Genomic DNA, 26,017 nt, shown 5'->3' on the forward strand with positions numbered 1-26,017 from the left:
GGCATGTAGAAGGTACCGAATAAATAAGTTTTGTATAAGTGAAAGGGAAAGCATTACTGAGAAAATGGCATTTAAGAGGCCTGAAGGGTGAGGAGCCATTTACCAGGCCAAGAAGGGGTAAGGACTGTTCTAGGTGGCAGGCACAGTATGTACAAAGGTCCTGAGACAGGCGGGGCAGAGTGCATTCTGAGGAGCTGACAGGCGGCTTGCACAGTTGGAATGCTCTGAGTGCATGCATGTGTGTGTATGTGTGTGTGTGTGTGTGTGTGTGTGTGTGTGTGTGTGTAGGGCTTTTTCAGCCATTTGAAGGAATTTGAAAAGTTGTTGAAGAGTTTTAAGCAAAGGAGTGACATGATTGGATGTGTGGGATTTTTTTTTTTTTTTTTTTTTTGTGGTACGCGGTCCTCTCACTGTCGTGTCCTCTCCGTTGCGGAGCACAGGCTCCGGACGCGCAGGCTCAGCGGCCATGGCTCACGGGCCCAGCCGCTCCGCGGCACGTGGGATCTTCCCGGACCAGGGCACGAACCCGTGTCCCCTGCATCGGCAGGCGGACTCTCAACCACTGTGCCACCGGGGAAGCCCCGGATTTGTGTTTTTAAAACATCCCTCATTGCTGGAGGAGGCTGGACTCTGGGTTGGGATGAGAGGTCAAGCAGCAGGACTAGGTAGGGACCTGGTGCTGTCCTCTAGCAAGGTGGTGACTTGGCCTGGGGTGGTTGCCATGAGGCTGGAGCTCCTAGAACAGAGTCAGGAGCTTTTTTAGCAGTGGACTTGGCAGGGTTACGACGATGGGCTGGGTAGAAGGAGTTGGGAGGTGAGGGAGAGGGAGGTGCTAGAAGTGGTTCCAAAGTTTCTGACTTGCTTAATTGGTTGGCTGGTGAGTTGAGTGCTTCCTATGTGTTGGGCGATTTGCTAACTATTTCACTCTCCCAATTAATCTTCACAGCCCTCCGAGACAGGTCAAATATAATCCATGAGGAAATGGAGGTGCAGAGTGATAAGCCCTCTGCTGTAGGGTTTATACTTGGAGCAATGAAGCCCTCCTATCTAATAACATCAAGGCTTGCAGTTGGCTGGTTAGCATGGGGATCATAAAATAATTAGATGTATGAAGGGTAAATATGTCATTTTAACTGGAGACTCATGGATGCGCTAACATTTGCCTGCATTTAGGTGTGTGGCTGAGGCCCCCTCCCCTGGGCCCAGGCTCTCCTGAGTGCTAAATGGTCTTTCTTGCATAAACTACCCCTGACACTCTTGTCTTCTCTGAGCTCCAGTTCTGGTTTATTTAAAGTAGAGCGAGAACTTCATACCTCTTAAGAACCAATCAAAGGGACTTCCCTGGCGGTCCAGTGGTTAAGACTTTGCCTTCCAATGCAGGGGGTGTGGGTTCGATCCCTGGTCAGGGAATTAAGATCCCACATGCCTTGTGGCAAAAATAAACTTAAAAAAACCATAAACAACAGAAGCAGTATTGTAACAAATTCAATAAAGACTTTAAAAATGGTCCACATCTTAAAAAAAAAAAAGAACCAATCAAGGGCAGGATTCTTCCAGATGTTTGGACCCCCCCACTCCCCCCGACTCCCTCCCAGCCTGCCAGTCCCACTCTTTACAGTCTGTCTTTTTCCCATTTGACTCAATGGCAATTTTTTCAGTGGTTTGCTATTACCAAAACTTCCAAAGCATTCAACTTGTATTTTTTTAATAAAAAAAGAAAACTCTTTCTTTTCACAGTCATATTTCATTGTTTTGTGTCATAGTTGATTAAATTACATAATTACAATAACAAGCACAACTGGCAGACAGATTTAGGGACTAACAAAATGGTTCTTGGGACACATGTGGCTTGGCTGGTGGGAGCAGAAAGGGATGGGCATGTTGGAGAGCTCCCTCAGGGTCGGGGCGGGGGGGCTGTCTCGGGCCCTCCCTGCCATGGGCATCATCAGTCTGCAGGCTTCACGGAGGCCGTGCAGGGTTATCGGCTGAGGCCCCAGGTGAGGTTGGTCACCAGGTGAGAATGTGGGCAAGGGGGAGAGCTGTCCCCAGGGTGACACTCTGTTACATTTAACCGGAAGGTAAATTCTGTGTTCAGTATTGGGTACACATATTTCGAGCCCTTGGAAATCAATATGAAATGCCATCGGTGGTTTAAATGCTCGGCACGATTAGGTTTAAAAGGTATGTTTTGTGCCTCTGTTAATAATGAGCTGGCAAGCCTGGCATTTCATTCTGGAACGTCTCATCTTCCCGAGCCAAGCCCTGGGAAAGGCAGCAGTAGGTAGTTCCGTTGGGAGTGGCTGATGCAGTGCCCTCTTTTTTACTGAGGTGTCTACTGTACTTGGCTAGGCTGGGCTCCATCCTGAAGGCCAAGTTTCTGCCTTTGAGGAACGTCTATTCCTAAAGAGAGTGAAGGTGAGATACCCCGAAGCAGTAGGAATCTGGATCCAGACACTGGGAAGGAGGAACCTTCTGGTTGGGCTAACAGGGTGTGTTCTGCCCGTGGGGCTTCTGGGGCAGCAGAAGGACAGGGATGGGATGGTGCTTTCTTTTTTTTTTTTTTTCTGGCGGTACCCGGGCCTCTCACTGCCGTGGCCTCTCCCGTTGCGGAGCACAGGCTCTGGACGCGCAGGCTCAGCGGCCATGGCTCACGGGCGCAGCCGCTCTGCGGCACGTGGGATCCTCCCAGACCGGGGCACGAACCCGCGTCCCCTGCATCGGCAGGCGGACTCCCAACCGCTGCGCCACCAGGGAAGCCCCCGATGGTGCTTTCTTGATGCACAGCGCCCACCTGGCCCAGGGTGGGACACAGGGGTGGGGGGACCTCATCTGCCAGGACTCGCCAGGCATCTGACTAGCTCTTAACGGGTGTTGGGGACCATTTCATCTCTCAGAGGGTTGGGGGAGGTGAATGGGGGCAGGAGGATTGTTTGACAGAGTGGGTTGGCATAATGACAGCGACATGGGAAATGTGGGATAAAGGTGAGCCTGTCCCTTACTCCTAATAGTCAGAGAAGGGAAGTTGGTTCAGTTTAGTTGAACCATCATTTCTTGAGTCATTGTGTTAGGCTCTGGGAACACCAAGAGGAATAAGACACCATTCCTGCCCTCAAAACCATACCATCTTGTAAAGCAATTATACGCCAATAAAGACGTTAAAAAAAAAAAAAGCATACCATCTAGTCACGGAGACAGAGTCCAACAAGAGCATTTTCATATACCATGTTATAGCAGTTTGGAGTGCGTTTGATCTCAAGTAATAGAATACACAATGGATAGTGACTTGAGCAAAAAAGACATTTATCAGTCTCACACAGCAGGAAGTCTGGGGGCAGGTGGCTTCAGGCTTGATGGAAGGACTCAACCATGTCATAAAAAACTCTGGCTTTGGACTTCCCTGGTGGCGCAGTGGTTAAGAATCCGCCTGCCAGTGCAGGGGACACGGGTTCGAGCCCTGGTCCGGGAAGATCCCACATGCCACGGAGCAACTAAGCCCGTGCGCCACAACGACCGAGCCTGTGCTCTAGAGACCACGAGCCACAACTACTGAACCTGTGTGCCACAACTACTGAAGCCCGAGCACCTAGAGCCCATGCCCTGCAACAAGAGAAGCCACCGCAATGAGAAGCCCGCACACCACAACGAAGAGTAGCCCCCGCTCGCTGCAACCAGAGAAAGCCCGCACACAGCAACAAAGACCCAACGTAGCCCAAAATAAATAAATAAATAAAACAAAACCCAAAAAAAACCTCTGTCTTTTTCTTTCTGCTCTGCCGTCCTCAACATGTTAACTTTTTGTCCACATGCTTGTTGCTTCATGGTTGCAAGTTGGTGGCTATGGTGCCTCTTACATTTACATTCAAAGCAGAAAAAAAGACCAAGGAGAAAATAGGGTTTATTCTTTTTTAAAAAATTTGTTTTTGGAGTATAGTTGATTTACAATGTTGTGCTAGTTTCTGCTGTACAGCAAAGTGAATCATTTATATGTATACATATGTCCACTCTTTTTTAGATTCTATTCCCATATAGGTCATTACAGAGTATTGAGAAGAGTTCCCTGTGCTATACAGTAGGTCCTTATTAGTTATCTGTTTTATGTATAGTAGTGTGTATATGTCAATCCCAGTCTCCCAATTTATCCCTCTTCCCCCCCACCCCCCTGCTTCCCCCCCAGTAACCATAGGTTTGTTTTCTACATCTGTGACTCTATTTCTGTTTTGTAAATAAGTTCATTTGTACCTTTTTGTTTTTAGATTCCACATATAAGAGATATCTTATGATATTTGTTTTTGTCTGACTTACTTCACTCAGTATGACAATCTCTAGGTAATGAGGCTGTATTCTTATCAGGGAAGAAAAGTGTTCCCCAGAAGCCCCCTTAGAAAATGACCTCTCATGACTCATTGGCTGGGGGTGAGAGGGGATGCTGCAAGGGAGGTGGGGAAAGTGAAGGTCAGGTGGCTGGGAACAAGATGCTCATGATAGTTTAGATGAAGCTTGATTCATCCTCTGGGCCTGGATACATCGTCACCTGGTGGCAAGGTGGGCTCTGGGCTCTGGTGGCAAGGAGGAAGGGGTAGGGGGTATGGCTGTTAGGGAGAATGAGCAGTGTCTTCTATGTGTAACAAGAGCCAAGTTCAAGCCCAGGAAGCAAAGAGAAACCAGAGGAGCAGAATTAGCCCTACCTGGAGAGGGAAGGGTCAGGGAAAGTTCCCTGGAAAAGGTGGCCCCTGAGCGAGGTCTTGAGTACCCCTATCGAGAACAGTTGGAAGGTCATCTTCTTTTGAAGGAGCAGCAGGAGAAGAAGCGTAAAGATGTGAAATAACATAGTGAGTCCAGGAAAGTGTGCACAATTAAATATTTAGTTAAAGGATGGAGTTAGAGAGAGAGAGAGAGGTGGGAGGTGCAGGTGGAGAGGTGACCAGAAACCACACCATGCTGGGCTTTGTAAGTCATGCGGCAACCTTGGATCTTATCCTGTAGGGTCTTGAATGGCTTTCAGCAGTGGAGGGGCTTGGTTAGCTGTGCATCAGAAAGGTCACCCAGTGCCGGTGCGGAGAATGGATGAGAGACATTGGGAGGAGCTCAGACTGAAACAAGAATGTTCTTGCAAACATCCTGATGAGAGCTGCTGAGGGCCTGTAGTAAGACTTTCCAAAGTCAGCCTGACAATATTTCAGCGACGAGATAGGCAGGATCCCATGGCATGAATCTCTGGGAGGGAAAGATATCTCAAGAGGGCTTGGAAGCTCCCAAAAATGTACATGAGATGGTGCAATCACACACAGGCTGGTTTATGTTCCACCGATGAAGGAAGAGGAGAGGTGGCCAAAGAGACAGCGGGCAGCACGGGCTTTGCCACATTCCTGTTTGGGGAAGGCTTGAGCAGAAAAGACAAGGGCACATACGAGACAGGACTGCAGGCCTGTAAAGCTGGTGCCTGGAAGACAAGAACTGGCAGAAATTTGTGAAAGATACTAGGGGCCACTCAAGCCTTTTCGGCCAGGACCAGAGCCTGGGGGAGACCAAGGGAGAAAGAGGCTGCAGCTGGGCCTGGTGGCAGAATGTGGGCGGGGTGTGGCTAGAGGGTGGCGCTCCTGGGCTTTGCTCCTCTTCCAGAGACCAGGAGACCTGCCTTCAGACCCAGAGGACAGGATCACACACTGGGAGAGGAAAGAGAAGGCCAGCGGGCCCTGGAGGCAAGACAAGCTCTTCCTACCAGCTTCTCCTGGGATGTGTCGGAGGTCTCCCCGCATAAAATGTCATTTCAGGCACAAAGGAAGCTTGTGAACGAGACTGCTGGGTCCATTTGGCCCCCTCGGAAGATGTTTAAGGCATGGGTACGCAGTAAAGAGGAAATGTGGTTCTGAGTTTCAAAAAGAGGAGGAGGTCAGAACATGCAGCTACACAGCGGAGGGCAGTCCTGGGCCAGGATCCTTGTAGACTGGGAAAGAAATGGTCTGTGGGCACTTAGAAAAGGAAGGGGTCTCCAGGAGCCAGCATGGGCTCACCGTGACTAGTGTGTCAGGCCAATTAAAAACAAGAGTGTTGGGCTTCCCTGGTGGCGCAGTGGTTGGGAGTCCGCCTGTCGATGCGGGGGACACGGGTTCGGGCCCTGGTCCAGGAGGGTCCCACATGCGGTGGAGTGGCTGGGCCCATGCGCCACAACTACTGAGCCTGCGCTCTAGAGCCTGCAAGGCACAGCTGCTGGGACCGCGTGCCGCAACTGCTGAGGCCCGCGTGCCTGGAGCCCGTGCTCTACAGCAAGAGGGGCCACCGTGGTGAGGGGCCCGCGCACCGCAGCACAGGGTGGCCCTCGCTCGCGACAACTGGAGAGAGCCCGCGCACAGCAGCAAGGACCCAATGCAGCCAAAAATAAATAAATAAATTTTAAAAAACCACACAAGAGTGTTGAGAAATAGATCAGAATAAAATGGAATAAAATTCAAAAAGTACCAAAGGGTATACAGTGAAAAGTCTCTCTCTTACCCCCGACTCCTAGCCTCCCAGTTCCCATCCTCAAAGGCAACCAGTGTTACCATTGGTCATACATATTATCTATCCATCTATCACCTATCTATCTATCTATTCACCTATCTATCGATCTATCTATCTATTCACCTATCTATCGATCTATCTATCTATTCACCTATCTATCTATCTATCCATGTATGTATCCATCCATCCACCTACCTACCTACTTAACCTTTTAAAAAGACAAATTGTAGCATATTTCACATGTCATTTTTAAATCTTTCTCTTCCTCTAACAATATATCTTGGAGATTTTTACACAGCCGTGCATACGGAGCTACCTCATTTTTTTAATGCCCTGGGGGTAACCATGGTCCAAATGCCCCATCATCTATTCAGTCAGTCCCCCACAGTCCCCAGACTTTCTCTCTCGTCAACATCTCTACAACAAATAACCTTGCATATATGTCACTTCCTGAATGTTTGATATGTGTGATACGTATGTGTTTCTATAGAATGAACACTCAGAGGTAGAATTGCTGGGTCAAAGAATACGTGCATGTTTACTTTTGATAGATATCATCAAGTTGTCAAATTCCATAGGAGTTGTGCCGATTTGTGTCCCCATCTTGAACATATGAGAGGGTCTATTTCCCCGTGTTTTGGCTAACAGTGTGTTTTCAAACATTCAGGTCTTACTGGTGTTGGGTAATCAGAGAGAAGAAAACTCTAGTTTTCATAGACTTTTCTCATATTAAGATTTCTGACTAATGGACTTTCTGACTCTCAGGAAGATTGGAGACTGGAAGATGTAGGGATTGTGGGAAGTATGGGAACTCCACAGAGTTCTTGATAAAACCTCTCAAGTACTTTGAGGGTCAAGATGGGGAAATAGAGCTGGATCCTGAAGTGGTTTTATGGATCAGTGGCTGGATAAATGGTCATCCATTCATTCAGCAGACATTCTTGGAGGGCCTACTATTAGCTGGGCTTTCCTCTAAGACACTGGTATACATCAATGAAGAAAACAGACCAAAAAAAAAAAAAAAATCCTTCACGGAGATTATGTTCAACAGGGAAAGATGAACAATAAATGAAAACCAGAAAAATTAAGTGAATTATGTAGTGTGTTAGAAGGCCGTATGCCAAGGGTATTGCTTAATGAACCCACATAGGTCTAGAAGAGGACAGTTTTCAGTTTCCAATGGATGCCAACCGGGGCAGGGGAATCTGTTATTACTCCTGTCTTGTTCATTCAACAAATATTGATTGAACATGTAGTATGTGCCAGGTTTTCTTTTAGGAGTCAAGGATACAGCTGTGAACAAAACAGACAAAAACCCCTGCGCCACTGAAGCTTATATTCTAGTGGTAGGAGACTGACAGTAACAAAATAAGAAATGTATATAGTATATTAGAAAGAAAAAAAAGTGCTAGGGAGAAAAATTAAGTGAGAAGGAACGATAAACAGTGCCAGAGGCTGGGGTGGCAGTTCCAGATGCGGTGGTCAGGGGAGGCCTCAGAAGGTGACATTTGAGCGGAGAGCTGAAGGAGGGAGGGAGCGCGAGGCTATCCAGAGAGGGAGGCGGTCGCAAAGCCCTGGAAGCTGAAGCAAGCTCAGGTGTTGGAGGAGCTGCACGTAGCCAGCATGGCTGGAGCAGAGAGAATGAGGGGGAGTGTGGAGGGGATGGGGAGGAAACGGAAAGGGAAGCTGGGTCCTGTAGGGCCTGGGGCCCCTGTGAAGACCTTCAGCGTCTACTCCAAGTGAGGCAGGAGCCCTTGAAGTGTCTGAGCAGAGGAGGGCTAGAATCTGAATTAGATTTTTTTTTTTTTTTTTGGCAGTACGCGGGCCTCTCACTGTTGTGGCCTCTCCCGTTGCAGAGAACAGGCTCCGGATGCGCAGGCTCAGCGGCCATGGCTCACGGGCCCAGCCGCTCCGCGGCATGTGGGATCTTCCCGGACCAGGGCACGAGCCCGTGTCCCCCGCATCGGCAGGAGGACTCTCAACCACCACGCCACCAGGGAAGCCCTGAATTAGATTTTAATAGGATGATTCTGGCTGCTGGGTTGAGAACAGACTGTAGTGGGGGAGGGCAGAGCAGGGAAACTGTAGTAATCCAAAGAGCGGGGGCAAAAGTCATGAGGCTCTTGCAAAAATCCGAGCGAGAAATGATAGTGGGTTGAACCAGATTGGAAGTGACAGAGAAATGGTTGGATTTGGATACGTTTTCAATATAGAGCCAACAGGATTTGCTGCCAAATTGGATAGGGATGGGAGAGAGAGAGAGGAGTTGAATGTAACTGCAAGGATTTTGGTCTGAGCCATTGGAAGGATGGAGTTGACGGGACCGAAATTCTGAGATGGTGCGGCCTGTGGGTGGCCATGTTGGTGGGAGTGGGGCGATCAGAAGGTCAGGTATGGAATGCTAAGTCTGAGATGCGGCTTAGACATCGGGTGGAGATGACAATGTACAGATGGATGTGTGAGTCTGGGATTCAGAGGAGAGGTCTGGGCAGGAGATTTAAATTTGGGAGGCATTAATTTATAAATAATATTTAAAGCTTCTGATCCAGATGAGTTCACCAGGGGAGTGAGTGAAAATAAGAACGAGAAGCGAGAAGGGGTTCAAAGAATAGCCGTGGGGAATTCCAACGTTACAGAGCTGGGAAGCTGAGAAAGAACCAGTGGAAGAGGCTGAGAAGGTGCAGCCAGGGGAGAAGGAGGAAAACCAGGAGAGTGTGACGGCTGGAAAATCAAGTGAAAAAAAGGTTTTCATAAGAGGGTGACCAACTGTGCCAAATGGTACTGAGAAGTCAACCGGGCTGAAGTCTGAGGATTCACCTTAGAATTGACCAGAGCAGTGGAGCACCAGTGAGGGAATCAGGACCCAGAAGGGCCGCAGCAGGTGGCCACGAGGCATCCAGTGGTACAAGATGGCATCTTCCAGGCCCTGTACTGGGGTCCCCAACACCAACTGTCTAAGTGGGAGGCAGCAGAGGGACTTAGTGGAAAAGACTTGGGAGACTTGTTGACAACTCATGATGTGTCAACAGTAATGTGTAGTGATTGAAAAGCAAGGCAGTTATAGGCTGGGTTAATGGACATATTCAGCGCGAGGGAGGTGACTGACCTGCTGAGCACAGCACACGAAGTGAATCAGGTTCAGCTGGGGAGGGTGGAGGGGGAGACATGGTGAGCGTGTGCAGGTGCGCATAGAGGGTGAGGACCTGGAAAAGGGGCTTTGTGAGGGTAAAGAGCTAAACTGTTGAGCTTGGGAGAGAGTGGACATGGGGACATCATCCATTCCGAGAAGAGCCCTCCTAGGAAGGGTTTGTGCGTCAAAAAATGGTGGAATGAGGCTGAAAGGAGACAGACTGTGCCACGACCTCTCCTACATTTATCTGTGGATTCCCCATGACATTTTGCCATTTGTGAACATTCCAAGCCGTTTCTAAGCCAGGTGTGTTCCACAACTTGCTGAATGACTGCATCCAAAGTCTTGGGAAAATGATGCCTCCTCTTAAGACCAGCGGAATGAGATGAGCGACTTGTGATTATGGCAGGCCACAGGGCTGGGGGCAGGGCCTTCCCTGGGCCACGCCCTCACTGACTTGGCCGAGGGTGTGGATGGCCGGCTCCCACGTTGCCACCTTGCGCTCCTCCCAGCTGTCTAGGCACAGCTAGGAGGAGAGAGCAGAGACCTGGCCCCTGACCTCAGAGGACCCCAATCTGATGGCAGGAGGCGGGACAGGCTCTAGGGGCCGGAAGAGGTGGTGTGACCCTATCCCAGTTCTGACAGGAGGGAAAGGGTACAGCCTCCAAGATATATTTCCCGTAATGCTCTTGGTCAGCACTGTTTAATAGAATTGTAATGAGTCATGTCTGTGTTTTGAATTTTTCTAGTAGCCACATTAAAAAAGTAAAATGAACAGGTGAAATTAATTTTAATAATAGATTTTATATACTTATATGTATTGATTGAACCTCATATATCCCCAAATATTATCGACAGGTAATCAATAGATGAAAACTAATTGAGATAATTCATGTTAGTTTTTCAGGCTAAGCCTTCACAATCTGAACGCATTCTACACCTATTACAGCGCGTCTTGATTTGCACCAGCCACGTGGGGGCTGGACAGTGAGATCTGGGTGATCTGTCTCACTGTCCCTCCCTGTGCTTGAAGGAGCCGGGGCTGCCAGCGGGGGGTGCAGGGACTTGCCGTTGGTGCCCGCCTGGCTGTGGGAGGGGCTCACAGGGACCCTCAGAGGCGATCAGCTGCATGTGGCTTTCACAAGCCCCAGTGTGCGTTCGTTTCCAGGTGGGGGGGGGGGGCCGCCCGCTCTGTGCGTGCCTGCCGATCTCCAGTGATGGTAAACATTAACGAAGCAGTGGGAGCCAGGACCACTGGGAGGCCTGGGCTCCCCGGGCGAGGGGAATGGAGATAACGCTGTGTACCTTAGATAGGGCTTTAGACCTGGCCTGCGAGGCTGCTGGGCCTGAGCTACCAGGGAAACACGGGCATGACTTCTGTTCCAGGACCAGGATGCCTGGTGGGGAGATTCTCAGAACCCGCAGACCTCAGAAGTGCCGCTTGCTCTACATCTGTGCTGGCCTCACCCCACTTCTCAGTCCCCCCTCCCTCCCCGTCCTCTTTACTTGGAGAGCTCTTCTCTCCAAATCCACTTGCCCACAAGCCCAGCTTAGCCCAATGTAAGGGAACAGATTGAATTCAGATGATTTCTCCTTTAACCACCCCCCCCAACAATAAGCACTCACTTATTGAGCGCTTGCTGTATGCTGGGCCATTACCTAGGCTGTCACCTTCCTCACAGCAAGTGGGGCTACAGGTGGTTACCCCCACCCAGGCGAGGGGCCTGAAGGTCAGACTGGTCAGCATCACACCTGAGCATCACACCTGAGCTATTGACTGGATTAGTTCTAGCTACCAGAAAGTTCTCTCTGGGGAGGGGAAAGCAAGAATATTCACTTGTATTTACATTAACAGACACTGGAAGGACACATAGAGGCTGCTGTGAGTGATGACATATGGTGGCTGGAATGGGGAGGAATGGAGGTATTGGGGTAAGAATTCTCAAGGTGTATCCTTGTGTATTATTTCGATATTAGAACCATCTGGATATATTGTCTAATTTAAAAAGCAAGTGAGATGAAATTTTAGCTGTTCATCTTTTCCTTCTGGTAGATGAAGATGTGTTTCTCAGAGTAGGTGAGCTTGATGACCAAACTGAAAATTTTTTGATATCCAGCATGTGTGTGGGCTTTATTTTCCATAAAGATAATTAAAATGACAAAGAAAAAAAAAAGTGAGTTCTTTCTGGTCATGGCTTGGAATTGGTCTTCTTTAACTTCTATTCTTGGCTCCTAGTCCATGTTCTAGAAACTTCTAGTCTAATGAGGAAAAAAACTCAGACAACCCCCGGTCTGAGGGGAGACACAGCTTTGCCCTAGGGAGTTCTCAAGCCCAGCTCACCTGCATCAGGTAAAAGAAATGGAGGGATTCCTCTGTGTTCTGAAGCACCCACTTATGCTCTGGGCCTGGCTTCCGCTTCCCATCCCAAGATACCTCCTTAGTTCCCAGCCTGCTCAGTGTGTCAGCACTAGATTGTTTTCCTCTGACTGCTTGTCCCTGGTCCCTGGAAGGTATCTGTGCCTCATCCTTTCTTGCCTCCAGGCTCTCCTGGAGCCTGGGAATGCATGTCCTGGGGACATGGGGAGCCTGGTGCCTCTTTGAGAGCCTCCCCTGCAAGATGTGGACTCTACACCGCCACACAGACTGAGGCCCCAGCTGGGCTGGGGTGAGCGTGGGCCACCTGCGGGTCTGCATGGGGCTCTGGGGGGCTGCCCTGCCCTTTTCCCAAACGGCGTGTGGGCAGTGAGAGCTGAGGCGAGCACCCAGGAGGCTTCTCCCTGCTTGGGGATCTCATGCAGTGATTCTGACCTAAAGACAAGCAGAAGGATGGGAGATTTCCTGAGTATTCTCGGAGTTCCGAGGTCACCGACCTGGGAGGCAAGGGCGGGCCTGGGGAGGGGCAGGCCAGGGCACACACACACACAGGCTGTGTTTCCTTCTGAGCAGAAGGCGCTGCCCTTGGCAGAGCTGGAGGGGCCCATCCCCATCCCCAGCCAGGGCTCCTCAGCGTCCTTGAGGGGAGGCCAGCCTCTGAGGTCAGTGAGCCACAGACCCCAACTCACCCCATCCCAGCTTACATTCTCTTAGAATTCTTCCCCCACCAGCAGAGGGGTCCTAGGGGTCCAGCCCAGGCTTTGGAGGCTGGCAAGCCATGTGGGGATGGAGTGATGAAATCTGGTTAGGAGACTAGGGGGTGGTGATGAGTGAACCCCTTCTTGAATACACCTCTCCGAGCTCCCCACCCTTCCTGTCTTCCTGTCCCCATTCTTGACTTTCTCCCAACCTGGCTGTGAAACTGAGAGCAGACCCCAGCTCCCTGCAGGGTCCAAGCAGGGTCCAGGTGGAGACAGAAACCACTCTGTGGAATATAGAAATAGAGTCTGAGATTCCTAGAACCTCAGAGGTATAGAGGGCATGTTCTTGGGGATCAGCCAGCCCAATGCCCTCAGGGAGACCCATAGAGGTTTTTCCAAAACATACTGGAGAAGCCACAGAAGACAGGGCCCTGGGACTGGGACCCGGAAAGCAATTTGCTGGGGTGATGTGAGAAAATGTCAGGGTGAGGATGAGTGAGGTGGGAGAGGAGAAAGAGATCCAACGGGGACAGGGGCTGGGGGTGTTTACCCAGAGTATCAGGCCTGCAGGAAAAGAAAACAAAGCATTTGGGATTCTTGGAAGACAAGACCTCAGGTAACCCTAGGGCTCAGCGGTCAGCTTCCTAGGAATGTCAACCAGTCAGCAGCACCTTTGATTCAGCGCCTTTGCTCTGCGGCCCCGAGTTATTCTGTGCAAGTCATTCCCCCCTCAGGGCCTCAGTCTCCACATCTGTAAAAGGTGGCAGGTACCCAACCTTCTCAAAGTACCTCCCATCTCCACATTTCTACATCCACACCCTGAATGGCCGAATGATATCTCTGAGAGACTTTTCTCTACTTTTGTCACTCTCCCTGTGCCTTGGTGTCTGCTTCAGTGAAATGGGGATAAAAAAATAATACCCATTTCTTAAAGTTATGGTGAGGATTAAATGAGTTAATACATGTAAAGCATTTAGTGCCTGGTATGCAGAAGATTCTTAATAAATGTTACTTAGTAACTGGGAAGGCAGTTGACGGCTACACAGTTGTCCATGGCCTGTAGTGAGTTTCTTTTTTAAATGAACGCACTGGGACAAGGGCCTCCTTGGGGCATTTTAAAGGCAGCCTGGCTCCAGGGAAGCCCACATCCTATTCCAGGTGCCACCCACATCCAGGCTGGAGAGCCTAGAGGACAGTGAGACCCGGGCCTGGAAGCTCCCAGAACCTCATACCAGGACCAGCGAGGCTGACACAGTGTCCCCCGCCCAGGGTTTCTGGGCCTTGGGTCCCAAAGGGAGAGCAGCAGCCCTTTACTCCCCTCCCCCGCTGCTGGAGGCACTAGGTGAGGGTGGCTGGAGATAGGAGAACAGCGAGAGGCATCCTGTGGAGGGCTTTCAAGAGGCCGCCTTGCTTAGGGTCAATATTTGTTCAGCTCTTGGGCTGGCGTGGTCCATCACTGCCTCTGGCCCCTCACATTCCTGCCATTGCATCCCTATCTCAGGAACTCGCTCCAGTCGACTTGGGGGGACCACGCCCCTTGTCGCCAGTGGTCTGCCCTGGTCTGCCACCACCACAAGATCAGGCAGAAAACTGGAGGCCCCAGGCAGGTGTGTGGAGGGTACAGGCCAGGTGTGGGCCCCTGCTTTCCCTTGATGAAAGCCTAGCTTCCTCACCAACTGCAATCAATGCGGGGGGAGGGGGACAGGACCTTCTGGCTTCCATCTGATTCCTACTTAAATTAGATAATTATTTCAGGAAACATTTTCTAAGCACCTACTGTGTTCCCAAGAGGATACCCCCCTCCCCAACTAGAGCCTCATTTCAAGGGGAAAATATCCTTAGGGGGCCCCAGTATTAACTTCAATCAGGTTCGCTTAGATATAGGCAGACATACAGCTAGATATAAAACACCTTTCACTAGCAGCCTTTACACGACTCAAAAACCAGAATCAGTCTGCAGTTTAGCTACAAAGAATAGAATACAAGCGATCAATTTCAAACGGAGGACAGACACTTTAGTGCTGAAGCCAAATCATCACTTGTGGTGTGAAGAGCGCCAGCGACAACCAACATAGTTTAAGGTTTTGTTCCCTGGGCAGGGCTTGCTTTCACCAGATACAATGCCTCATTTACATACTAAGCCCCACCTCTGCTCTTTCCTCATTGGCCCAGGACAATTGGCCCTAATGAGGCCAGGGGCAGTGTGCTCAAACTTACTTCCTGAGGTTAGCTTGTAAATGAGAAGACCCTGGGGGATGAGGGGGAGGCCTGGGGACAGGACTAATTGCAGCCAGGCTCTTGGGGTACCTTCCCCTGGTCGGTCCAGAGCTCTTGACTTTCTCTTGTTACCTCATTCACTCCTCAGTCCAAGGTGGAGGCATGGGCAGGGCAAGTTGGTTCCAATGCTCTTAAGCTGTTACCCTGTCTCCACAAGGGAAGGCATGGATTTTTAAGTTTCTTTTCTTATTTATTTCCTCCCTTTCCTCCACAAAAGGTAGCATACTTTACACGTGGTTCTGTACCTCACCTCTCCGGTTTAGTTTATCTTCGAGGAATTTGGGTCACGGTACATAAAGAATGTCTTGATGCCGCTCCCCACCCCTTTACAGCTGCATAGTATTCCATTGCACAGCTGACCTGTCATTTATTCAACCAGTCCCTTGTTGAGTTAGGTCATTTCCATCTTTAGCTTTTACAAACAATGAGGCAGTGAATAATCTTCTACATGCGTCATTTCACACTATTAGGTATATCTGTAACATCAATTCCCAGACCTGGAATTGTTGGTCAAAGGGTATATGCTTTTGTAATCTTGATACATATTGTCAAATTGTTCTCCAGAGATTGTAACAATTAAACTTCCTGCAGCAATGGATGAGTGTGACTATTTCCCCACAGCCTGGCCTAACAAAGCGTGCTCTCAATTTTTTTTGGGGGGGAATTTTTGCCAATCTCCTAGGTGAAGAATTGTATCCTACTATAGTTCTAATTTGGACATGCTTTTATTTACAAGGTCTGGCTGGGGTGAGATGGTTGCAGTGTCAGAGAGTGGAGTATTTCCCAGGGCTAAGGGGTCCAGGAAGGGCCCGTGCCCCTGACCTTATTTGCTTTAACCTGTGGACAACTGGCTCCAGGGAGAGACTCTAACCATGGCAGGACCCACCCAAGTCATCTTCATATCCGAAGGTGCCTGGAAAAGCCACGTGCCTGGAAAAGCCACATCGGCTTGCCTGTGGATGGATGGGATGGGGCCTTGTGTGTATTAATTTAGAGCGCTTTCCCGGGACGTGGCCAGGTCCCTGGGACCTCACATCGGTGGGGAAGTTTCCCTGAGGTTCAACCTCCTCCACCAAAGACCGTGCTGTGCTTCCATGTTGGCCCTCTGTGGCATGCGAGAATCACAAGATGGGAGGCGCCAATGAATGACTGGGTGCTAAGCCCCTTCTGGTTTCCCTGGAATCGTAGTATCCATGGTGTCTCTCAGGACCCAAGACCCTGTTGAAGGAGAAAAGAAGGTTAACTTTGTGATTTGTTCTCTGTGACCCCATATTCTTGCTCCAGGTGACCACTCTCTCCTCAGAAAAGAGAGGAGAGAAACCAGAGGCAATCTGACCCTAAAATATGTGGGCCTGGTATTGCTGGGGCCTGGTTGGCTCAGAGAGGGGCCAGTGAGGATCCTCACCCCCTGGAACCTGCCTGAGTGTTCAAATGCTGGTCTTCCCTCCTCCCGAATTGTCATGGTCTTTACAATAGCACTCTGGCCCCAGCCTGGGACCCCAGAGCAGTTTAGTTTGAGATCTGTGGGTCAGTCCCTCGAATATCTGGGCTGAAGAACCTTGGGCAGAATGCAGCTCAGACTTAGAACATAACACATCAGAGCTGAAGGGACTCCGTATTCAGTTCCTTTATTGTACAGCTGGGGAAACTGAGTCACGGGTAGGTTAAGGAACTTATCCAAGGTCCCCCAACTAGCAGATGGCAGAGCCAGCCTGGGCATGAGGTATCTGGACTCCTTGGCCAGCCCTCTCTGAGTTTCATTCTAAGGGGTGGGAGCTTAGCCTCAGAGCAAACCTGGACGCCCCTTTCCTGGCTGAGTGTGGCTGCCCAGGATGGACGTCACTGCTGCTGCTGTGGCCACCACTGCCTGGATGGCTGCCAGCTCAGGCAGGAACCCCAGCGGCCAAGGTGGACGAGGGGATTTTCAGGGCACTCTTGGCGTGCCCAGATCTGTTTCCTGCCTACTTTTAATTGCATTTAATAATCAACAGAGAAACGGAGAGCACCCCTGGCTCCCTCCTTCTGCCTCCCTCCCTTCTGCAGACGTGGGGAGAGGGGGCAGGTGGAGGCATCAGCCTTCCCAGAAGTCGGCCTAATCCCTTCGCCTGTCTTGGGAAAGCTCTTGGGAGCAGTGCTCCAAAGCGTGGGGGCAGGGAGGGGGCTTGCTCCTTGCCAGTGCGTGGAATTCCTGAGAAGCTCCTCCCCTGAGATGCCAAGCCCCAAGTCTAGCTGCTGAGACTCCGGACTCGGAGAAGGAGGAACCCAGGGCCTAGGCATGGAACAGGGAAACCCCTTGGGGCAAGGGTGGGGTGTGTCACTCAACACTTCCTCATTGCTCTCTGGATTGGTCGCCTTCTTTCCAGCATCCCCACCTTTGCTCGTGCTCTTCCTTCTCCTGGGAGTTCCATCTCCACTGCTGTCTGCCTGTTCCACCCTGCCCATCCTGGATGGCCCAACTCTATCCACAGGTTCCTCAGGAACCTTCCGCTACTGCTCCAGCCCAGTGAGATTTCCCCCCCTTTGAACCCTCCGTGTCTTGGACATAGATGTTGCTCAATAGACCCTCAATTAGAATTTGTTAAGCACCTAATATATGTCAGTGTCTTGGCCTGGTTCCCCCCGAGAGAAGGATTTGAGCACTAGTAGCTGATTTAGGAGGTGATCCCATGAAACACCAGTCAAGGGGTGCATATAGGTGGGTATGTCCATGTCTGTGTATGCTGGTGGCCGGGGATACAAAGATGAATATAGCAACCCAGTGCCCTGTAGGAGTTCACAGTCTAGGGAGAGCAGAGGGAATGTAGTAAAGGCCAGGATGGAGGTATCCATACTGGGCTGTGGGATCTTAGAGGTGGGACCCTTGTCCAGCCTGAGATTCAGGGAAGATATCCTGGAAGAGAGCAGAGATTTGGAGTTTGGAAGGATGAGTGATTGTCAAGGTGGAGAAAGGTGGAAGGGCCTTCCACACAGAAGGAAGAACACAGGCAAAGTGATGATGGGGTGTGTGTGGGAGAACCTCTCAGCCTGTCGTCAGCTGTCAACACCGGCTCTGCCACCATCTCTACCCTCGCACAAGGGTTCACTCACGTTCAAACTAATTTCAAGATAGCAACTAATCTTAACATTCACCTGGGGGGCATGGCTGATGTCAAATTTGCAGACACAAGATTTGCTTGTTTAAGGAGCTTCGTTAGCAATGTGTCACCCACACTCTTTAAGTAGATCAGTGGTCTCCAAAACAGGGTGCAACAGGACTGATCCATCCGCGTTTGGGAAGGAATTGGAAACTGACTTTATTTTTTCTTTCATCCTTTTAAAATGTCTAGTTTTTGTGTATTTTTCAATCATGTACATAATTTATTAGTACGAGAGTACATGTAAATTATAAAGAAATATACATTTGTTGGGGCACACGTCACAGATTTTTTATCGATAGAGGCGTATGATTGAAAGAATCAGAAACCTACTGAAATGGATAATGGCCGGGGGCCTGCTTGGGATCTGCCACAGGAAGAAGCTTCTAAGAACTCACTCCTCCTGCCACCCTTTCCACCCACCAGCAAGAGGTCCAGGTGGGGCTCCTTGGTGGCATCCCCAGGCCCTTGTCAGTATGTGTGAACATGGGTCCTTTGAGGGCCGGGCTTGGGCTGGGCCACCGTTTGTGGCTGCAGAATAGGCCTCTTCCTCCCCAGGCCCACTGACCCACCCAGGGGCTTGCATCCTCTTTCACGCTGTTTCCATGGTAACAAGGCTAAAGCCATCACTTGCCGTCTCTGATCCTGGGCCCCCTCCCCTCAGGCCTGAGGCTCCCAAGCCTGGCGCAGGCCCCGTGTACTCACAATTTCTGTCTGACTCACAGCTTCTTCAGCCACACTCCAGCCCCTGCCACCCCATCCTCTCCTGGCCCTTCTGTCCCAGCTACACTCAGTCACTAATAACCTTAGTCATCTTTCCATCCATGCTTGTTAAGCTAATGGAGAAGGCAAACAGAAGTCTCAGCAAATGTGGAACAGTTTTGCTGAACAGTTTCTATTGTTTAATCAGGAAGTGGTCGGCAGCTTTCCTGGTCAGTGCCCCGTCCCTGGATGGAGGTTCATCTTACCAACATGAAGCAAGGCTTGGCTCAGAGTGGGGGGCAGGGGGCGATGTACTCAGCCTGGGGCTGTCTCCAGGTGGGACTCTCAGCTCTGGGCCCCCCAAGATGCCCAGCTGGCCCAGTCAGCTGGATGGGAGGGTGGGGGACAAGGCTGCATGCTCTCTCACACCTGAGGCCTGTTAATAATTACCCATGGGGAGGGCAAGGCCCCAGAAGACATCACTAATGAGCCTGCTAAGTGACAGCTGGACCCTTTCCTCCTCACCTGCTTGGGGAAAACAAGATCTGGCCAAGGAATTAGTTAACCCTCTTTGGGCTGAGGGCTCCCTGAGGACAGGGGCTGTCTGCCCCCCAGATGGGGCTCCCTGAGTCCTTGAGGCCTTCTCCATTGTCAGTGCCAGATTTCTGTTCCTGTTGTTGATGCCAGAATTTTGCCCTGAATGGGCCCATCTTCACCTCTGCAAGGCTGCTCTGCCTAGTAGTGGTTATAGGCAGAGCTGTCCAATAGAATAGATGGTGGAAAGGTTCTAGATGGGCACATGTGGCTTCAGAGCACTTTATCTATGCACTTAAACTAAATTCTGAGTCACTGGATTTGTAAAACCTAATTTTCATTCATTTAAAATGAAATAGCCACATGTGGCTAGTGGCTACCATACTTCATAACGCAGGTCTATAAAGTTTCACAAGGTGGGACTTGAACGGGTGGCAAGCAAATTGATGCCAAGCGACCCTCCACACTGCCGTGCCGTTGGTGAGTCAGAGCCCATGTCCTCGCCCTGGCAGGCCGGAAGGGACCCAAGGTCATTTTCCTTGGAGATGGCTCTGGGGAAGCTGGGTGGGTTTTCCTACCCCCGAACCCCCTCCCCCAAGGGAGCCAAGGGGCCCGGAGAAGCAAGGAGCTGGCCAGAAAGCACCTGTTCTTAAGGAGGGTCCCCAGGAGCCAGGCAGCCCTCCCTCCGTAGGCACGGGGCTGTCGCCGCCGGAATGAGGGAGATTTATGGAAAATCCTCTCTCACAACAGGCGGATTTTCCAAGCCTCATTGGCTGTTCTGGTTTGAGCCTTCATTAAGCAGAATGGGGGACAATGGAGGAGGCGGGGGTGAGGCCCTGGGCCATTCAGCACTCTATCATTTGGCACTGGAAACTCTATCAAGGCCTGCCCCCCACCCCCTTGCTCAAGGAGAGGTCACCCTCTCTCTCCTTTTAAAAAAATAAAATAAAATAATAAAAGGGCCCTAACCTCTAGTAAATTCAGATTCAGACTTTGAGGGGCATCTTTCTTGCATTTTGAAACATTCTGTGGTTTTGCTTTGACCATTCCCTAAGCTTTGTGATGCACAGTCTTCCTTAGAGCTAACTTAATTTTGTCCCACTTTAGGCCTGACCCAGTAGGATTTCTCTCCCCCTTTAAAGTTATGGCGACATTTCAAAGTGGGAAGGTCAAGTGTGTGATTTCCCAATAAAAAGCCTTGATCGGAAGGAGAAACCACTGTCTCCTGGAGCTGAGGGGCCCGAGAGATCTTCAGGCCCATCCTCCTCACTGTGCATTCAGAGGGCCATGATCCTCTCAAGCAGGTAGTGAAAGAGTTAGAGCCAGAATGCATGTTCCAGTGTACCGATTGCCTCTGATGGGGCACATCTGCATAAATACCCAAGGACCCTTCCTGAGGAGAGAGTAATATCCAAGCCAAAGGAATGAATTTCTAACAGTGAAATAGTAGGTCTTATTCCACAGATGCTTTTTTGGTTCTAAATCCTCTTCCAGAAGGTACTCCCTGTATGTGACAGAGATCAGTGGAAGTGTCTTAGAGGAGGTGAGACTTAATGTGGGCTTTTCAGGGTGGTGAGTTTGGAAGGAATAAGAGAGGTGAGGCATTCCCAGGGGCAGGTACAGCTGGGCAAAGGCTCAGGAGAAGCACAAGCAGGATCCTGTGAGGGAGACTTCCCCCTGTGTTGGGGACAGGAGGTTAGGTGTTGTTCGCCAAAGAGAAGGTAGATGAGTACAGCCAGTCCCTGTGATGATAAGGTCCCCGAGTCCTGGGAGGTGACCTGCCTTGTTGGGGGAGCTGGCCAGAGCTGGAGGTGTTTATGGTTTTCCCTCTCCTGGGGGCAGCCGGAGGGAGCCACGTTTACAGTTGCTCAGAACTCCATAAACACTTAGTGAATGTGTGCGTATGTGAGTGCCTGTGTAGACGAGTGACCTCTGCCATGTGACCTTCACCCCCAAGGATATGCTGGCCCTGACCTCCCGCACCTGGTGAAGATGCTTCAGCCAGGGGGCTGTTCGCTCTCTTGGGCCTGGTGACACGTCCTGGAGGGGGTCAGTATCAGGAAAAACGTGGGACCCTCGGTGCCCCGTAGACTTCCTGCGGAGGCAAGGTCTTGGGGGGATCCTGGGTCATGGGTGTTGGGGAGGCGGAGCAATGGCATTCCAGCCAAGGAGGGGTGTGTGTGTGTGTGTGTGTGTGTGTGTGTGTGTGTGTGTGAGGTGTGTGTGTGTGTGAGGTGTGTGTGTGTGTATGAGGTGTGTGTGTGTATGAGGGGGGTGTGTGTGTGTGTGTATGAGGTGTGTGTGTGTGTGTATGAGGGGTGTGTGTGTGTGTGTGAGGTGTGTGTGTGTGTGTGTATGAGGGGTGTGTGTGTGTGTGTGTGTGTTTGATCATAGAGTGAGGAAGGGCGAGCCTTGGGTACACGGAGGAGAGGAGGTGAGAGGTGACAGGACTGGCCGGAGGTTTTCTAGCTTTTGGGAAGGCTTTACACCTGACCTGATAGTTAATAGAGTAGTACAGGAGATCCTTTGAAGAGATCATGGATATGAAAACAGCAACCTCCTGGCTGGCACACAGGCCCCACGCGTTTATTTTATTATTGTTAGTAATTATGACACTATGCAGAGTTATTTACCAGTGTCGTGACCGGGCTGCCCGAGCCCTCCACATTCTGACAAGTGACGAATGTGTGTGGGACAGTGGCCAGCATTAGGGACAGCCTGGGCCCTCAGGAAGGATTCAAGGAAGAACTTTCTCAACCTTCTCCACCCGTTTCTTCATCTGTAAAATGGGGATCTCAATTAGGGGTCAGTCATGGTCAGGGTTAGGGGTCAAGCTGTGGTCAGGTTGGAGTGAGCTTGCGGTGGAGATTAAGGGTCAGTTGTGGTTATGACGGCCATCAGTCAGTGGCCAGGGCGAGGGGTCAGATACTGACTGGGAACTGTTTTCTTTGTGTTAAGCTAACAGCTCTGGAAGAAGCTGACCTTGTCAGAGGCCAGACCATTTGTTTGAGAACGCCCAAGACTAGGTTTTAGTCCTGGTTCTGCTAATTTAGGAGCTGGGTGACCGGGCAAGTTGCCTCACTTCTCTGTAGAAAAGTAACAATACATGTGTACCTAGTATCCTATTATGAAATATGAGCTACGTAATAGCACACATGCCTCACCGGGACAAGCTTATAAGTAAACCCTCAGTGGTTGGTGGTTGGCCGGGAGTGGGGTGATGGAAGCAGCGGTCCTCAAACTTGACTACTTATTGGAACCACCTGGACATTTGGAAAACCTAGACATCCAGCTCTCACTCCAGCCCTCCCACATTCTGAATTAATTGGTAGGGGGGTGACCTGGGCAGCAGGAGTTTGAAAAGCTCCCCAGGTGATTCTAATGTACAACCAAGTTTGGAAACCACAGGACTAATTAATGAGCTCAAAAGAGTAAGTCTTTAAGCAGCCACCTGAGCTGCAGATAAAACCAACCAGCTGGCTCCAGCCTCCCTCTCTGTGAGGGCCTGGCTAAGGGAGGTGAAGTGAGAGCAGCAAGAGACTCAAGGAACTTTCTCACTTGATCTTCTCCACACCTCTGTTTCTTCATCTGTAAAATGGGGTTAAGTTATACTTATCTCATGGAGATTATTGGAGCACTCAAGTGGAATAAATCATATTGTAAATTGTAATATTGGCACCAGTCAACCTAGAGATGTTGACTGAATATTGGGGATGTGGGTTAAGAAGAGCAGAGCTCTGGAAACTCCCTTCAGATCTCCCCCCGAAATTCCTGATGATGGTCTGAAGCCAGGGGTTGGACCACATGGCCTCTGCTGAATCTGGAACCTCTTGGTCCTGCGTAGGATCTTTGGGCGTATGTGTCCCCCTGTTTTTTTTGTTTTTTTGAGGTTCGTGGGCCTCTCACTGCTGTGGCCTCTCCCGTTGCGGAGCACAGGCTCCGGACGCGCAGGCTTAGCGGCCATGGCTCATGGGCCCAGCCACTCCACGGCATGTGGGATCCTCCCAGACCAGGGCACAAACCCGCATCCCCTGCATCGGCAGGCGGACTCTCAACCACTGCGCCACCAGGGAAGTCCTCGCCCTGTTTTAAGTATTGTCCCCCTAAATACATTCAACATTAGTTTGACCATGTGTTTCATTTTTGGTTTCAGAAAATACCATCCCCATAAGAAGCTGTAGGGTGGTGGGAGACGGGGAGATGGGGGTTCTACCCCTTCGCAGGGGTGGGGTGGGGTATGATGGAGCTCCTGGAAGTTTCAGCTCAGGCTTGGAGGCAGCTCCTGGCTGGGTTTCCAATGTCTTGGTCCACAGGGGAAAGTGGAGTTTTCCTTTGTGGCCTGTGTCTTTAAGACTTGGAGAAGGATGGGGGGGTGGGGGTGGGGGGTGGGGAGTGGGGGGGGGACCTGACTGGGGAAAATGCCAACCAGTGGGTTCCTTTGAAATGGAAGTGACATCTAGTGGTTTGAAAAAGAACTGCCAAGCCGGCCCCCCAGGCCTGGGCTGGCCCTTGGGTCCCCTTCACTGGCCACCAGGCCCCTCTCCCCTGGGGCCACAACCTTGCTTGAGGGATCTACAGCCCCACCAGTGGGCTCTCCTGGCCCAACACTGGCCTGGAACCTCTAGCCAGGCCCAGGCATTGGCACTCAGGCCCAGGTGCTATGAGAGGCCAGGCCTGGGGCCGCCAGGAGGGGCCCAGGAACTGTGTCTCCTTCCCAGTGTGTCAGGGCTACAGTGTAGGGTCCCCAGGTGAGCTGGGCTCCTTGGGCCTCCTGCTTCTTGATTCTGAGAAGCCTTGTCCTGGGTCCAGCCCCACAGAAGTCCTGTGCAGGCCATAGTGCTGAATCATCGGAAACCTGCGGCCGGGCCTCTGTTAGGCAATGGCCCCACCACCGGCCGCTGGTGTCAGCTACAGGCCTTCAGCCTCCCTTTCAGGCAGGCAAAGGGCCTCAGGGAGTGCATGCACCCAGACTGGGGGTGTGTGAAATGTGTGCCTGCAAAGAGCCTTGGCCTTGGAACCAAAAGGGACAGTGGGAGGAGAGGGACAGGGCCCGATCTATTGCTCTCCAAGGTCCCCAACCTGAGGAGCCCCAGTCTGAAGGGGGAGATGCAGAATTGCCCTCAGGGAGCCCCAGTCTGAGGAGACACAGCCCTGTTATCACAAAAATCCCAGGTGATAGTGGGGGCAGGAGAGAATGACGCACACATGAAACAGACTGATGACCCTTGCAAAGCTCTAGAAAAATTAGGGCAGATGATTATAGGGCAGCAGAGCCCCAGGGGCTGGGCCAGAAAGGGGGCAAGTGACAGGCTCGGAGATTAAGTAGCAAGTGCTCAGAGGAGGCAGTGCCCTTTAAGGTGGCAGAGGGAGCCTGCCCTCTGCCCTCTGTCTGTTTAGACCATGTGTTTGGACACGAGATTTTCCCCCCAGTGTCTGGCTTACAGGGTAGGGGCCCTCAGCCCATCTCAGGCATCGAGTCCACAGGCACCAGGGCCTGAGCAGGTAATAAAAGGGGCCAGGCAGGACTGGGAGGGCTGGCTGGCATTGCCTGGACACCTGGCACCCCTCTGTTTTGTCCCTGACTGCTGTGGTCCTTACCATGTGGAGAGGACCTCCCGAGGGCAGCAGCCCTGTGGCCCGTGTCAGCCCTGCCTCATCCCCCGAGTCAGGCTCGGCTGCTCCTGGCCTCAGCTTGATGGTTCTGGAAGCGTCCTTAGCCCCCTTCTCCAAAACTCTAGGCTCAGTCACATCCTTATCGGTGAGGAAGCATCTGTTCCAGAGGGCAGAGTGTTTCAAGATCAACTTCCTAAAAAGGCTTATGCAGTCGACTCGCTTCTGAGAGATTTGAACACCCAGCATCTTAGAGTCTCCAGAATTTCTGTGGTAGAAAATGCTTGTTTAACTCTGTCTTGTTAATTTTTATTTCAAAGAGGTACTGTATGGACATGGTAAAAAAAAGTTCAAGCACAGTAAAAATGAATGAATCTAGGGTATAGGCAATTCTCCTTGCAACGTTTCCATAATTTTGAAATCACTTCAAAATAAAATAAAAAGCTGAAAACAAATTCAAACAGAAACGTTAAGTCTCTTCCTCCAGCCACTTCTTAGTTCCCTTTCTTGGAGGCATCCGAGTTACCAGTTTCCTGTACACCCTTCTAAAGATAGTCTGAAATATATGTACTTATAAACTTTTTCTCCCATTGCCCCACACTGCTCTGCACTTTGCCTCTTTCACTTAACACTATATCTGGAAACCATTTGGTATCAGCACACGTAGGGCTGTCTTGGGCTTTTTTTATGGCTCCAGTGCATTCCATCGAAGAGGTGATTCAAATTTTCATTTGGAAAGTGTGATGGAGAGGTGAAGAGCATTGACTTTGGAAGCAGAATGTCAGCGTGTAGATTGCTGCTCTACTACAAACCAGTCGTTTCAAGTCAAGCCAGTTACTTAATCTCTTAGGGACTCAGTTTCCTCATGTGTCGACCAGGATGAAGAGGGGCGTCTACCCCTGAGTGTTTTGTGTGGATTAAATGAGATAATGCTTGTAAAGGGCTTAGGATCCTGCCTGACGTGCAGTAAGCACTCCATAAATGGGAGCCACTGCTCCCAAGATGATCGTGCCAGACCCCCTTCCAGAGAGTGGGGCTGTTTCCAGGCTTTTATTAT

At 50.7% G+C, this 26,017-nt stretch overlaps 1 protein-coding gene across 1 annotated transcript in view; it reads left to right on the forward strand.

Annotated features, from left to right (window-relative positions):
* The first annotated feature begins 8,160 nt into the window (after positions 1–8,160).
* The window catches only part of LOC117200644 (uncharacterized protein C6orf223-like), a 169,598-nt gene continuing 151,741 nt past the window's right edge, over positions 8,161–26,017 (forward strand). The window contains 1 exon segment of the mRNA XM_049716152.1: positions 8,161–8,237. Coding sequence (XP_049572109.1) covers positions 8,161–8,237 — 77 coding nt within the window.

Source organism: Orcinus orca, chromosome 10 (assembly GCF_937001465.1).
Source record: "Orcinus orca chromosome 10, mOrcOrc1.1, whole genome shotgun sequence".
Lineage (NCBI taxonomy): Eukaryota > Metazoa > Chordata > Mammalia > Artiodactyla > Delphinidae > Orcinus > Orcinus orca.